The sequence below is a fragment of the Gobio gobio genome, assembly GCF_949357685.1.
Source record: "Gobio gobio genome assembly, chromosome: 22".
NCBI lineage: Eukaryota > Metazoa > Chordata > Actinopteri > Cypriniformes > Gobionidae > Gobio > Gobio gobio.
In genome coordinates this window covers 22,079,054-22,093,737 of record NC_137118.1, presented here as the reverse complement: position 1 = coordinate 22,093,737, position 14,684 = coordinate 22,079,054, and the positions used below count along the sequence as shown (strand labels likewise).

The 14,684-nt window shown below is 38.6% G+C and overlaps 1 protein-coding gene across 4 annotated transcripts in view; it reads right to left on the bottom strand.

Moving 5' to 3' along the window:
- Positions 1 to 14,684, bottom strand: part of cntfr (ciliary neurotrophic factor receptor) — a 221,040-nt gene that overhangs the window by 94,168 nt on the left and 112,188 nt on the right. For all 4 annotated transcript variants that reach the window (XM_079804549.1, XM_079804551.1, XM_079804550.1 and 1 more), the window contains one exon: positions 10,211 to 10,444. In XM_079804549.1, the coding sequence (XP_079660675.1) occupies positions 10,211 to 10,444 (234 nt within the window). The remainder of the gene's footprint in view (positions 1 to 10,210; positions 10,445 to 14,684) is intronic.

The window sequence follows — 14,684 nt, the reverse complement described above, 5'->3', positions numbered from 1 at the left end:
CATTAAGTAGATAGGATGGTAGGTAGGTTAGGCATGGCGGTTGGTGCATATCCGGTTGGTGCATACCCAGACATGGCAGTTGGTCCATACAATTGGGTAGGTACAGTATGTCAGTTGATATGTGGATTATTAACTTTCGGTAGGTAGGTTAGATTGGTGGGTTAGGGAAGGAAAGTGGGATAGGGGTAGGGTAGGTGGGAAGGTAGTTGGCAGTGTAGGGCAGATTGGTATATTGTTGGTTGAGTGGGTTGGCTAGGTAGGTGCTTTTATGTTGAGTAGGTAGATTACGTTCAGTTTGTGTGCAGGATATGTAGATTGGCAGGCAGGTTGGGTGGGTGGATGAGTGGGAGATTAGATTAGGTTAGGCTATATAGGGTTCAAGCGGCAACCTCTCTCTTGAAGCCAACATGGATGTGACTTAACCCGCAATTCATCGATTTGGGAAACGCACACCAGGTAAGAGGGTTGATAGATGGGTTTCTGCTTTAGGTTAAATATGGGTGCGTAGGTAGGTAGGGTTACTGCGTAGAAAAATAAATTAGGATAGGTAGTTTTGTGGAAGTGTTGGTAATCTTAGGTAGGTAGTAATATGTTTTAGTTTTTGTTCTTTTCTTGCCACAGCCATCTTTGGCTTGCTCACTGGGGAATTTGTAAAGGTGCTTTACTTGTAAAGCTGCTTGAAAAGTCAATGCCTTTAGGAAACTGAAATAGTTTTGATTCAAGACAGAATCCAGGAAATCTGTATTGGAAATGTTACTTATTAATAAATAAAACTTTTCTTAAAAAATAATAATAACATCATCAGCTTTGGATGTTCTGTGGTATGTTTATTTGCATTTCCTAGATGTTCAGTTGTGACAGGTGCCTGAGGTATCTGAACCTTCCACAACATACAGTATAAACATACACACACAGAGACACAAATACACTCATAACTCCAACCTGAGTGTGTTTGCATGCATGTGTGTGGGCTGTCTTTTGAAGTTAAGCCTTCACAGATAAACAGCTTCACCAGGTTTTCAGAGTGATGAGCTAACTCAATGTGGGACACACTCCATGTTGACGGTGGATGGAAAAAAGTGAGCACCCACCATTTTAGATTCCAATCGAGCCAAGATCAATAGTGATGTGTTATTCCGCAATAAAACAGGCTCATCCAAAAGAAGCTCTTGTGTTTTGTCATGTTTGATTTATTTCATTTAGCCTGGGTACTTGTGCGTGGGTTCTGAGGGGCCGAGTTCTTGTTGTTTGTTTGAAGTAAAAGAGGGCATAAGTCCATCGGTTCCCATTGTTTCTCTGTTAAGAATATACAGACCCTCTTAAAACAGTTGCTAATCTGACATGTTCATCTTGGTGGCACACCAAGTGTTATGTAATGTTTAAAGCTCAGCTACTGTTTTCGAGCCTGTCCCGAAAATGTTCTGATGGTTTGAGTGGATGCAGATGTTTTGGTGGAGGTTTTGCAGATGGTTGGTTTTTGTCTCGTTTTACACTAGCTTTTCTGCTACATCTTCTAGCGTGTATTATTCTGTTAATGACTTACTACTGCAATTCCCCAGTACAATCACAACTCAGATTAAAAACATAGATTCCAAATTCCAAGGTATCCAGAAATCTCCAGATGCCACGGCCATGTTCGGTCTGTATTGATATTGTCTACTTCAGCTATAAATAACAACGCTATTATGTTACTAGGGACTAAGGTTATGACTGAGGAAATGAACCACAAAAAAAATGTAAATTAGTTATTGATTTTTGTGCTTTTCAGGCCCACATCCATCTTAGGTTTGAAAATATATTTGACACTAACCATATTCACGCTGAATAACATGGAAAAGCTTTGCTAAAATATACTGATGGTCTGGAACGGGTAAGTATTTAGCAATATGTTCCCTTTCTTTTCCCATTTTCTCCCTGCATCTGTCTTTCTCTTTGAGAACATGCAGACAGTATGGAAAGAATGGGGAAAATTTGATTAGAGAGGAAATCCTGGAGAAAGAAGCTTGTAAATTACAGCTAAAGTTCAGCAATCCTTCCTCCCAAAGGATGAGACAAGCTGCTAAACGGCATAAATCTGCTCCAGAGAACTTCAGCACGTCACATCTCTATAATTCTCTTTCCTTTTCCTCTCACTCCTGCTTAGTGTAAATCCCTGAATAATTGATCAGCATGGAAAATTTCAGCAGCAAATCTGATAATGAAATGTACCCCATTTATCTAGAAACTTTAATTATTTAGATTAATATTCACTATATTGCCAAAAGAATAGGTAAACCCCTCCAAATCATTGAATTCAGATGTTCCAATCACTTACATGGCAAGAGATGTATAAAATCAAGCACCTAGGCATGCAGACTGCTTCTACAAACATTTGTGAAAGAATGGGTCTCTCTTAGGAGCTCAGTGAATTCAAGCGTTGTACTGTGATGGGTTGTAACCTGTGTGATAAATCCATTCGTGAAATTTCCTCAATACTAAATATTCCACGGTCAACTGTTAGTGGTATTATAACAAAGTGGAAGCAATTTGGGAGCAACAGCAACTCAACCACGAAGTGGTAGGCCAGGTAAAATCACAGAGCGGGGTCAGCGCATGCTGAGGCGCACAGTGCACAGAAGTCGGCAACTTTCTGCAGATTCAATAGCTACAGACCTCTTTGTGTGGCTTTCAGATTAGCTCAAGAACAGTGGGTAGAGAGCTTCATGGAATGGGTTTCCATGGCCCAGCTGCCACTGGACTCTAGAGCAGAGGAGACATGTTCTCTGGAGTATATGGTATTATAACAAAGTGGAAGCAATTTGGGAGCAACAGCAACTCAGCGACGAAGTGGTAGGCCACGTAAAATCACAGAGTGGGGTCAGCGCATACTGAGGCGCACAGTGCACAGAAGTCGGCAACTTTCTGCAGAGTCAATAGCTACAGACCTCTTCTTGTGGCCTTCAGATTAGCTCAAGAACAGTGCGTAGAGAGCTTCATGGAATGGGTTTCCACGGCCCAGCTGCCACTGGACTCTAGAGCAGTGGAGACGTGTTCTCTGGAGTGACGAATCACACTTCTCTGTCTGGAAATCTGATGGACGAGTCTGGGTTTGGTGGTTGCCAGGAGAACGGTACTTGCCTGACTGCATTGTGTCAAATGTAAAGTTTGGTGGAGGGGGGATAATGTGCAGGGTTTTTCATAGGTTGGGCTTGGCCCCTTAGTTCCAGTGAAAGGAACTCTTAATGCTTCAGCATACCAAGACATTTTGGAAAATGTCATGCTCCCAACTTTGTGGGAACAGTTTGGGGATGGCCCTTTCCTGCTCCAACATGACTGCACACCAGTGCACAAAGCAAGGTCCATAAAGATATGGATGAGCGAGTTTGGTGTGAAGGAACTTGACTGGCCTGCACAGAGTCCTGACCTCAACCCGATATAACACCTAAGGAATGAATTAGAGCAGAGACAGCGAGCCAGACCTTCTCGTCCAACATCAGTGCCTGACCTCACAAATGCGCTTCTAGAAGAATGGTCAAAAATTCATATAAACACACTCCTAAAACTTGTGGAAAGCCTTCCCAGAAGAGTTGAAGCTGTTATAGATGCAAAGGATGGGCAAACTCTTTATTAAACTCTACAGATTAAGAAAGTTCACGTGCATGTAAAGGCAGGCGTCCCAAAACTTTTGACAATATAATGTATTTGTATTTATATTTTCTATGATTATAGCAACAAAATAGAACAGATATACATAATTTGGCAAATTCAAACTGTTATAATACCTGTTTTCTTTACAATTTACTTAACTTATTGTCAAAACAGGTCGTTTTTTTAAGTAAGCAAAACCTTTAAAAACAAATGCAAATATTTTCCTCTCATGCTGGTGAGTCTTGTCTAGGTTTGTCTCACAGAGCTTTTCTCTCCAGCTCTGATGTAATTACTGTATGCTACATTTGGCCAACCCGTTCTCCACAATCCCAGAGGATCCCAATGGTAAACAAAATATCAATCACAGACAATAAAGCTGGCAGGGAAAAGGAGCTCAACCTTAACAAAATACAAATAAGAACTGGGGCCATCTCTCAAAGAAATTGACCAAAAAAATGTTTGGGCCAAGGCAATGATCAGAAGTGGTCAGCACATGGTAATTCAGACTTTTTTAATGGGTGCAATTTTTTCTTTTCCTGTCCCTTAGGGGGAAAAGGAAAGTCATTTTTCATACTTTGCTAATGACACTGAATCTGCCTAATAGTCTAAATTTTAGTTGAGCACAAATATGCAAGCATGTGAGAAATTCAAATGGTATATGGAACTACTTTGATTATTTGGAAGATGTAAGGTCAGCCAGATTTTCACACAAAAATCGAAGGCACAATACTGGTGTAAACATGAATATCTATCAGTACTATGACCAGTGATGCCAGTAACGCGTTACTTAGTAACGCGTTACTCTAATCTGACTACTTTTTTCCAGTAATCTAACGCGTTGCTATTTCCAAACCAGTAATCAGATTAAAGTAATTTATCCAAGTCACTGTGCGTTATTATTTTTGTCATTTTTCTTACTAAAAATATATATTTTTGCTTTCTTGTTGAGTCTCAGCAGGGGTTTTCCTGCATAGAGGAGAATTACGAGGCGGCCGCTCCGTCAGTCGAAAAAACTCAAGACAGGCAGTCACTTCAGATTAGGCATGTCGTGATAATTAAATAATCATCAGAAATATATATTGTCACATTATCCTTCAGCAATCATTATTCGCATATTATTATTTGCTAGCAGCCTACAAAGTCATCTAAAGCCATTCCATAGCTGAATATCTTTCCTCCGCTGCTCTGTCATTCTCCGTTCAGCAAAACTGCGCGTCGCGTTCGGTTACAGTCAGCAGCAGCACAGTAAAGCTCACTCCATATGATATATTCCCGTTATAATACTTGATATGTTGATAAAATAATTTATCTTGCTGGAGTTTATCTAGCGGTTTCTGAAAGATGTTGTGCTCGAGCTAACTTACCCAGGTGACAACACAAGGACTATTAATTAGCATCACACGCACAATAACCGGAATTTAAAACTGTGAAGAAACAAATAATCAGTGAATGTTTGGACCGATATAGGCTACATAGTAGACTAGGATTTGTGGGCTCAACACTCATCTTCTCTTTATGCCGTGAACTTTTCAATGTGCACTCGCGCTGGACTGCACACTCTGACTCCATGTTGCTTTAAGCGCATCATTCTGCACCCGGGATGCGCATAAGCGCTTTGTTGCCGCTCTGTTTTGAAGCGTTTCATATATTTTCATAGTTTTGTGCACTTAAAAATTATTAAAAAATATATTGTTCTCACGTATCGATCATATAATTGTTGTCCCTTTACAGAGCTGCACATCAGGTTTACAATAAACTATAAATCTTGTAATTTTATATTATTTGTGTTGGCCCATATAATTATTTACATTCATATATAAATATAAATTAAAAAATGTAATATAAATTGTTTTTCATAAATGTATTTAATAAGAACACAAAGTAATTTGTACCTTTTCATTAACATGTTTAGATTTTATAAAATTAGTCCAAATATTTTTTTTGGAGATACAATTTCAGGAGATACATTGTTGACGTTACTATTAAAAATGCACTTCCAATAAAGTGTTGGCAAAAACGGTTGTCATTTTTATGTTGAGGCTGCAGAGGTGTTGTCGGCAACTGATGAATGTAACTAATAAAGTAACTTGTAATCTAACTTAGTTACTTTTAAAATCAAGTAATCTGTAAAGTAACTTAGTTACTTTTAAAATCAAGTAATCTGTAAAGTAACTAAGTTACTTTTTCAAAGTAACTGTGGCAACACTGACTATGACTAATGACTAAATGTGCCTCATCATTTTCAAATACTTACGTTTTCACAGTCCACACTTCAACACAAAAACAGTGTTTTAAAATGTGTTTGGAACGAACAATGGTGAGTGAATGAAAAATATCCTTGGAATAAAGAACTTAACATTTTTTACTTTACACACTTTTTGATGAACCCTTGTTATCTTCCCCAGGATTCACGTCACAAAGGTGCTGTGGCAACTAGTTTAATGCTTTTGTTTTCCTCTGCTTGCAGTAAGGTAATAAAAGTTTAATAGTTACGGCATCGTGAGCACTCAAGTAAAGCGGTGATGACCTCGACATATGTCTTCTCTCTAACCTCCTCCCTGACAACCACCGCAAAGCAGCCCAACACGAGCATCCTATCTCTGACAACGGCACAGCTCGCTTCCCCTCGCATACTTTGTGGTCCTGCCTGAACCCTCAGCATTGCTTACTGTAGACCCAGCACTTTATCCTGCAGGATAGCAGCTTTTTCCCAGGGCAGACAAAACATGCCACTTTAATGGCTTTCTCTTGTTTCTTACAGCTAAATGGAGACAGACCACAAACAACAGAAAATCAACAGCAGGGAAAAGGATGGTGCAAGTTTTTGAACTTTACAAGAGGTAACTTGCTGGTGAATGTTTTTTTTTATGCCCTTAGGCTAGCATTACTTTCTGTGTGATTTTATGTTTTAGTTATCAGTGAAGGCCAATACTTGTCTGTTTCTTCATCTTATTAATAGATAACTTCTTGGCAGGTAGTCATTACATTTTTTTGTCCAATGGCAAACAGGAGGATTTGACCTGTCAGCGATTTCAATTCATGGATCTATTTGGTGCATGTGAGACATTTGGGTTGGACAACTTTCAGAAAGAGTAAATGAAAAAACAAATTTAAGTAGCAAACACACTCGCAAAAGTATAACATTATTAGTAAACATTGTTATGCTTATGCATCATGTTTCCTGCCAACCAATAATGATACAGAGGACTGTATTAATCATACTGAGTGTTTCAAGACAGCTTTATGAAAGTATGATAGATGACATTATTTATTTATTCCAAAATCATGGGTTTTTTATATACTCAGTCATTACAAAAGTTACAATCTAGCACACAGAGTATAATGATATCTCGAAAATCTGGTCACCTTTAAGAAATTTTGTTGTGGATCTTGTTAAAGGTACTTGAATACTTGATTCTTTACATTTACTAAATGAACAGAAAATGGACTGTGTTTTTTGCCCTGAGGTCTTCAACTGTTAGGGTCCTGAGACCGACAAGGGAACACCAAGGCTCCCTGGTGCATAAGATTAAAATATGGGGCATTCAGAGAATACTTTGCAACCTGAACACAGAGACCCCCAGTAAATAGTCTTTGATTATTATTGTTCTTCATCTAATGTATTTTAGCCAAATTGCTTAATTTTTTTTTAAATTTAATTTTGACTTCGTAATTTGTCATCAAAACGTCAAGAGAAACGTCTGACTATTCAGAGTCTTGGACAATAATTAATGTTAAAAGTGAAAATTACACCATGATTTACTCTCCCTCAAGCCATCCTAGGTGTATATGACATAATACAATCAAAGTTATATTAAAATATGTCCTGGCTCTTCCAAGCATTATAATGGCAGTGAATGGCTGCCTAAAGCACTTCCGGCAGACTGCCCTCCGTATTCAACTTACGGAAAAAGTGTAACTTGTGCGATGATGACATTGGACGTAGCATAAGCATTTTGAACTGCGAGAGGAGTTACACTTACTCCGTAAGTTGAATACGGAAGGCGGTCTACCGGAAGCTAGATATTTTTCTTTGTAATGTGTTAAATATGGATATTTTTCTTACAAAGACCAATCGATTCACTTCAGAAGGCCTTTATTAACCCCCCGGAGCCGTGTGGATTACTTTTATAATGGATGGCTACACTTTTTTGGTCTTCAAATTTTGGACTGCCATTCACTGCCATTATAAAGCTTGGAAGAGCCAGGACATTTTTATTATAACTCAGATTGTATTCATCTAATAAAAGAATATCATATACACCGAGGATGGCTTGAGGGTGAGTAAATTATTATTTTTGGGTGAACTATCCCTTTAATGTGCTTGAGATGTTGAGCCAAAGTGCTTGTGGGGATGATATAGGTTCCCATCAAATTTGTGATGTTTACTGATTCCACCCCTTGTCTTTCTTCATAATAATTTCTTGTTTCTTGCTACAGGCCCACACTGAAAGTGGAAATGCTGTGCAGTGCAACAAAATCACATACAATAAGAACATATTTAATATGCATTGTAACAATTCGTATTTAACTGTAAGCAAGGTTAGCTAGCACAATGATGGAGAAAGAGAGGCAAAGCTAAACAATTAAAAAAGCAGTAGCTATCTTGAACCATCCGTGGGCACAAACGAAACCAGCGTAATTATCAAGGAAACCATAACTTATTTCCTATGGTTTCTCAGTGAAAGTTGACCTACAAGCTGTTTTGGTTATGACAGACCACTAAAGACTGTTTAGAGGAGCTACAGGAATCCTTGTAAACGGCCAGACCCAATTCTTCCCCTCTAATTCCTGGCAAGCGTTCCTGTCACAGATAGGCCGAGTGTTTGACGTACTTGCGGAGGGGCCTCTCCCTGTCTGTGGGATTGGGACCATGCCATTCTCATTCAGACACTTAGCTGCAGAACTTATCTTGTTAGCTGAGCCGTATTGCCCGTGATCCAGCCGCTGTGAGAGAGGAAGTGCAGCCACACGGCCACTAGCCCACCAGACATAAGCTCACAATCTGTTTTTGCGGAGAAAAGCCACACAATGAAATACTGTTCTCACCTTCGCTTGGTTCAAGAATTTTAAGAGGTGAACAATTGAAGGGCATCTGCTAAACAGAAAACGCCCTGTAGCCCACTTAAAATGCAGTGTGTCACAATGTGCTGACTTTTTTTTAACTGTTTGTGCTTTATCAACAATGCAGTAACACTGTGAAGTATGTGGTTATGAAATCTGATCACAAGAGGTCACCGGAGACGCATTTAAGATGTTACTTCCAGGTGTAAATGGCAATCTGTCTTGGCTGAACATTTGTGTTTAGATCACCTGGAACAGATGTTAGTACCAGATGTAAACAGCAGAGACACGTGAGATTAATGTCTTAAAGGGATAGTTTATGCCAAAATGTAAGTTCTGTCATCATTGACTCACCATCATCTCTTTCCAAACCAGTTTGAAAGTGATTGAGGTTTGGAACGACATGTGGCTAAGTAAACATAAGTCTTAATTTGCTCTCCATTTTATCTTAGGAAAAACAATCAAGATTTAGTTCACATTTTTTTCTTGTAGAGACATACAATAAAAGGAAACAAAGTGGTAATTTGTTAGAGTTTTTGGAATGTAAAAACCGTAATGAGATCTTTGAAATGTTGCATTTTTAATGCATGTAAAATGAAATTCCTTTAGAGAAATTAGCCTATTTTTATTAATCATGTGATGTCGCTTACATTTTGTTCAGTCATTTTCAGGGGCTGTGGAAGAACGCAGAGGCGGGCGATGAAGCACATTCCACATCATGTTCTCATAAGAGGACTCATCTCCACTTTTCCCCTCTTCATTTGTCTAATTTGATTAGTCAATGAAATTGCTGTCAGGCGGTGATACGGGTAGCATCTTGTCACATAATATTTATTACAGTGCTTTGCACATTTGCTACAGCATAGCGGTTCAGAATTTAGCTGTGGGGTTATAGTAACGGAAAAATAATCGACCAATTCTACCAAGTCGCCCCCCCTTTTGTCTAAATGTTCATAAAATGCACGGCCTATCTGAACACATTTGATGTTTAATATACAGCTTAGAGTGATTGAATGTCCCAATAGTTTTATGGAGGCCACTCAGAAGTCCTAAAAAAATGACCCTGTTGTATTGTGCACATCTGGTCGAGGCCTACTATCTTCTCTCACATCATGTTGTACATCCTCATAAAAAAGATTCACCACGACAATTTAATCCAATTGACAAATAGAAAAGACATAAAACTTGCACCCCAGTGACTCCCACACAGATAGAAGCAGCTGCTTGCTAAAGAAGACTAGGTTTGGGATCAGGGGCCGGAGGGGAACCAAGCAGCAGACAGGGTCAAACAATGACGTTTGTTGTTAATAATTAGACTCTTCAAATACACAGTGGAGACACACAAACAAGAGGTTACTGGCCTTTATGAGATGACCGGGAAGCAAGCGGCGGAAACGTGGGCAGTGCTTGTTTAGAAAAAGAAGTGTCGGGGTAAACACAGTCCAGGGTTATTCAAAGTTCTGGGAAGGATGTAGTGAACATGAGAAAGATAAAATCAAGATAAACAGTCACTACTTACGTCCGACGCGGAGATTGATCTGGTCGCGGCGCTGGCCGTCGGGGTTCTGGAAGCAACTGTATAAGCCGTTGCTACTCATGTTCACCTCCATCAGGATGAGCCGTGGTCCTTCTTCTCGCCGACGGGCCTTCACGTCCGTGCCATTCACCTTCCACGTTACAGAGGCGTTGTTGTCCAGCGAGCCACACTGCATAGTGACATCACTTCCTATCCTTTCATATTGAATCCTGGCACCTGAGGAAACAGAACAGAGGATTAACATCAGCATGTTTGCAACACATGGCTTGACATTTTATTTTTTCTAAGTGAAAATGAATCAAATGTGTTTTTCAAAGAAGGATTCAAGGAGACCTTCAGTTTACATTGGTATAATCAAAATATCAAGAAAAAAAACGTTATGCATAATGGAGAAATAAGAAATGTCTATGCTTTACTGCTGTCGGCAGTTCATTCAAAAAGATGAGGGAGACTCTTACAACCATCAACCTACAACTTATCGTACAACAAAATTACCATCCAATTACAATTTGTTATCGATAAACTTGCAGTTAGTGAGGGCGGGGTGTTAGATAGCGCGGAGGACATCAAGTCAGGTGCGAAGATATCAAAGAAACGCGTATGTACATTTAACAAGGATCTTCAGAAAAAGTTTATGAAAATATTATGTGCAGCTACGCTGTAAAAAAATTACTCACTGGTACTGGTATTGCGCTGAACGACACACCAGAAGCGCTCTCACAGACATCGCACAATTGCGTATTCAGTTCTATTTGCACCTGGATGGTCAAATCATGCGGAGTATCTTACGTATACAGTCGATATGGCTGAGAAGAACGTAAACAGCTTGGTGAAAACCGTTGATATGTATCAATGTATGTTAAGTCAAGTCAACTTTATTTATATAGCGCTTTTTACAATGCAGATTGTTTCAAAGCAACTTCACAGTGTTAAAAAGGAAAACAATGCAACAGAAATTCGGCTGTACAGCCGCTCTGGAGAAAACGGTGATGTCATCAGCTCATTTCAACTATCATATAGTGACAATGTGGGCAGATCAGTAATTTTGTTGATTAATTTAATTTAGTTTAGTAATTAAATGTATTTGGATATTTAGTGGAAAATTTCGTTTCCCCAACTGAGCAAGCCAAGCAAAAGGTGACAGTGGCAAGGAACCAAAACTTCATCAGGTGGCATAATGGAGAAAAATAAACAATTATAAAATAGGAATGTTCAAAAGATTGGAGTCATCACGCCGGAGACGGTTTTATTGAGGATGACATGTTGATTAACCAATTATTAAATAGGAATATTCAAAAGATCGGAGTCATTATGCCGGAGACGGGTTTATTGAGGATGACGTGTCGATTAAACAATTATTAAATAGGAATATTCGAAAAATCGGAGTCATCACGCTGGAGACGGGTTTATTGAGGATGCTGTGACGATGAGGCAATTTCAGGGGGAGTCTGGTGTATGTGTATTGGTGTGTATTGCATGTGTTCGATCCAAGCATTCTGTCTTAAAGGGGCAGTAGCCTAAAATACCTTTCTGTTTCATTCATGTTAATCAAACAAAAAATTGTGTATATATGTTAAATAAACTTACTGTACCTAAAAAACATGGTTTATTTTAATCAAACTAAAAATGTATATGTATGATAAACGTATCGTACCTTTAAAACGTTGTTTATTTTATTTGTATCTCTATTATGCTTGCCCTATTGTTTGTAATTTGCTTCTTTGTTCTTTTTTTTAGATAAAATAATTATATATATAAATAACTTAAATAACTATATATCGTTATTGCAAAATATTTTCACAAATGTTTTTTCCACTGCAGATGCATGACAGAATGCATGACAAAATGTGAGGAGATTCTCTTGAAAGCTTGTTTTTGTCACATTGGATTGTCTGAGATTTTTATGAATGAATATATTTTGGCTAAGAATATCGAACACAATTGGTTTTTGGTTTGCCTGTGATGAGAAAATAGTGGGTCTGTTTATTTTTCTACTTAAAATCAGTTCGGTCATTACTGTGTTTTTCACAAGAAAGATGAAGATGTGGTTGTTTTTCTACATAATCTTTTTTCACACCCTAAGGCATGTTGTTATGGGCTTTGACATCAAACGAAAATACATTTCTTCATGTCGCAACCACGAGTAATTCCCCATAGATGTCCACCGTCATGCGACAGCAGCAACAATGAAAGAAACATAAGAAAAAATAAGGTTCAGAATACACAAACAGGCAAACAAACAAAACTCAGAGAACACATCAATGCTCCTCTTTGACTTTCATTACAGCGTCGTGACTCCCACAATGCACAGGGGTCGGAAAAAGCAATCTCTCTTCTTTCCACTGACCTGACTAACTACCCCTGTAGCTTTATCCACACGCTCTGGGCAAACCAAATCCATGAATTTTACATTTACTCCGATGTCAAAACCTGTGATGCAGCAGTGTTGAGTAGAATGGAAAGCAAAAAGGCTGTTGCGTTCAAGAGAGGAGGACGGTGACAGTGGCATCTGTTTGCTATAACACGGACATGCCCATTAGGATTGGTTAAGTACAGATAGAGTGACATGCAGTTGTAAATTTGACTGCAAATTTCCTGCTTACCCTGCTTACAGAAAACATATAAGTTATTATCTGTAAAGATAGAAATAAGCTTATAAGCAATGACAAAAATATCTTTGAGATAGAAGCATAGCACCAATGTTGCTAGGGAAACTTTCTCTGCAGATAATAGTATCCTAGAAGTCATTTGATGTATTCCAAGCAACCAAAAACTTAAAAACACATTTTTAAATCCAAACAGAATATTTTATAATGTGATCTATCATTTTAAAATGACAGAACGGGAGTAGAATAACTTTTTGAATAAGTCATGTATCACTTTCGTCAGTCTTAGCTCAAAGAAAAATCTCCGGTCACCTTATACAGTGAACTAACTTGAATGTCTGCTGATTTCATCACCCTAATTATGCTGCTATAGATTTTATTTTCAACTTTAAAAATAATGGCAATTATATTCTCTTCACTTTAAACTGACATTGAATGTATTGCATGCATTTGTATTGTTTTATATTCAACACAACTCCCCCATACACTATAATTTATTTGAACCGATTTCATTGTGTCAATTGACCAAACATGATTATCATTCTCAAACATGTGTTAGATATCAAAAAAAAGAATAATTGCAAGGAGGGTAAATGCCTGGACTTCTCAAAAGCTCATTTTATAGGTCTATTTTTTTTTTGAGACCCTCAGAAGACAATGCTTTGTGAGGAATCTCAGTTGTGTAAGCCTGTGAAATATCTCCTCTCTAAATATCTTTAGTATGGGAGTCATTGCTTTGCCCTCTGCCTTGTTCCCTTTGAGGATTCTCATTAAGGGGTTTCCTCTCACTTGTCTGCCCACTTTTTCCAGACTGTGCTATTATGAAGCATCAAATAAATCCTTTTCTTGTTTCCTGCCTGCTTATCTGTTGAAGCTGTGGGCAGGCAGCGATAGGGCGCGTAAACGGTGGCGCATTGGCACAACACAACAAAGCCCAGGAACAATTCCTCATATCTGCTACCTTTCAATAGCTCAGAATGCCTAATTCCCATTATGCAATTAGCAGCTTATTTTATGGCCATATCAGATCTTAGGTTTGCTTCCTTTTCAAGTATTGCCACAGGGTGGCATAGAATTGGCAATTCAATGTTAATACACCATAACTGCATTTTATCTTTAGGATAGGACATTTGTGTAAAAAAGCTAGTCAGGATCAGACCTCAAACTTTCACTACCCACAATAACATCAGGCATCAACGTCTCAAAATCTCCAAACATGGATATTACAGTACTTTAAACAAACCCAACTACAAGTCAAACAAATTCCGATACATGCAAATGTGCAGTGAACGTGCAGCTTCAAGGGCAATGAGTTTGAAGGTCCCATTAGGAATAGGATGGAAGGGGAAAATATGGTTGGAGTTTAAAGCAGTTGTCAAACTGACACTTAATAATGTAGATGTAAACTGGCCGCAGAGGTTAGCGGAGGCGTCATGTAGAGATGAGAGGAGAGGGACTTTACACCCACATGGAAGTGCTAAAGGTTTATGAGCAGGACATATGCAGTGTTGCTCGTGGAGGGAATTCTAGACCGGCCAATAGAGGACCGGACGGACAACTAGAACTCCTGGCTAGATGAGGAACAGCTGTCCTTCTGAAACATGCGGCAAAATCACAAAGCAGTTAATTGGCTGCACAAACAGAAGCTGTCTGTGTAAATGAGTGTCCTTTGTTCTCAAACTCTCAGAGAAAAGACAGTACATATGAGTACAGTGCATGCTTATACCTGTATTACCATTACAACGACAATTAAACTTACAATTTATAATTCACAATCTCAGAATATTGTTATGTGAAAGTACACAGTGCAACCAAAAAAAAAAAAAAAAGTTTCATACAGGACAGTACTT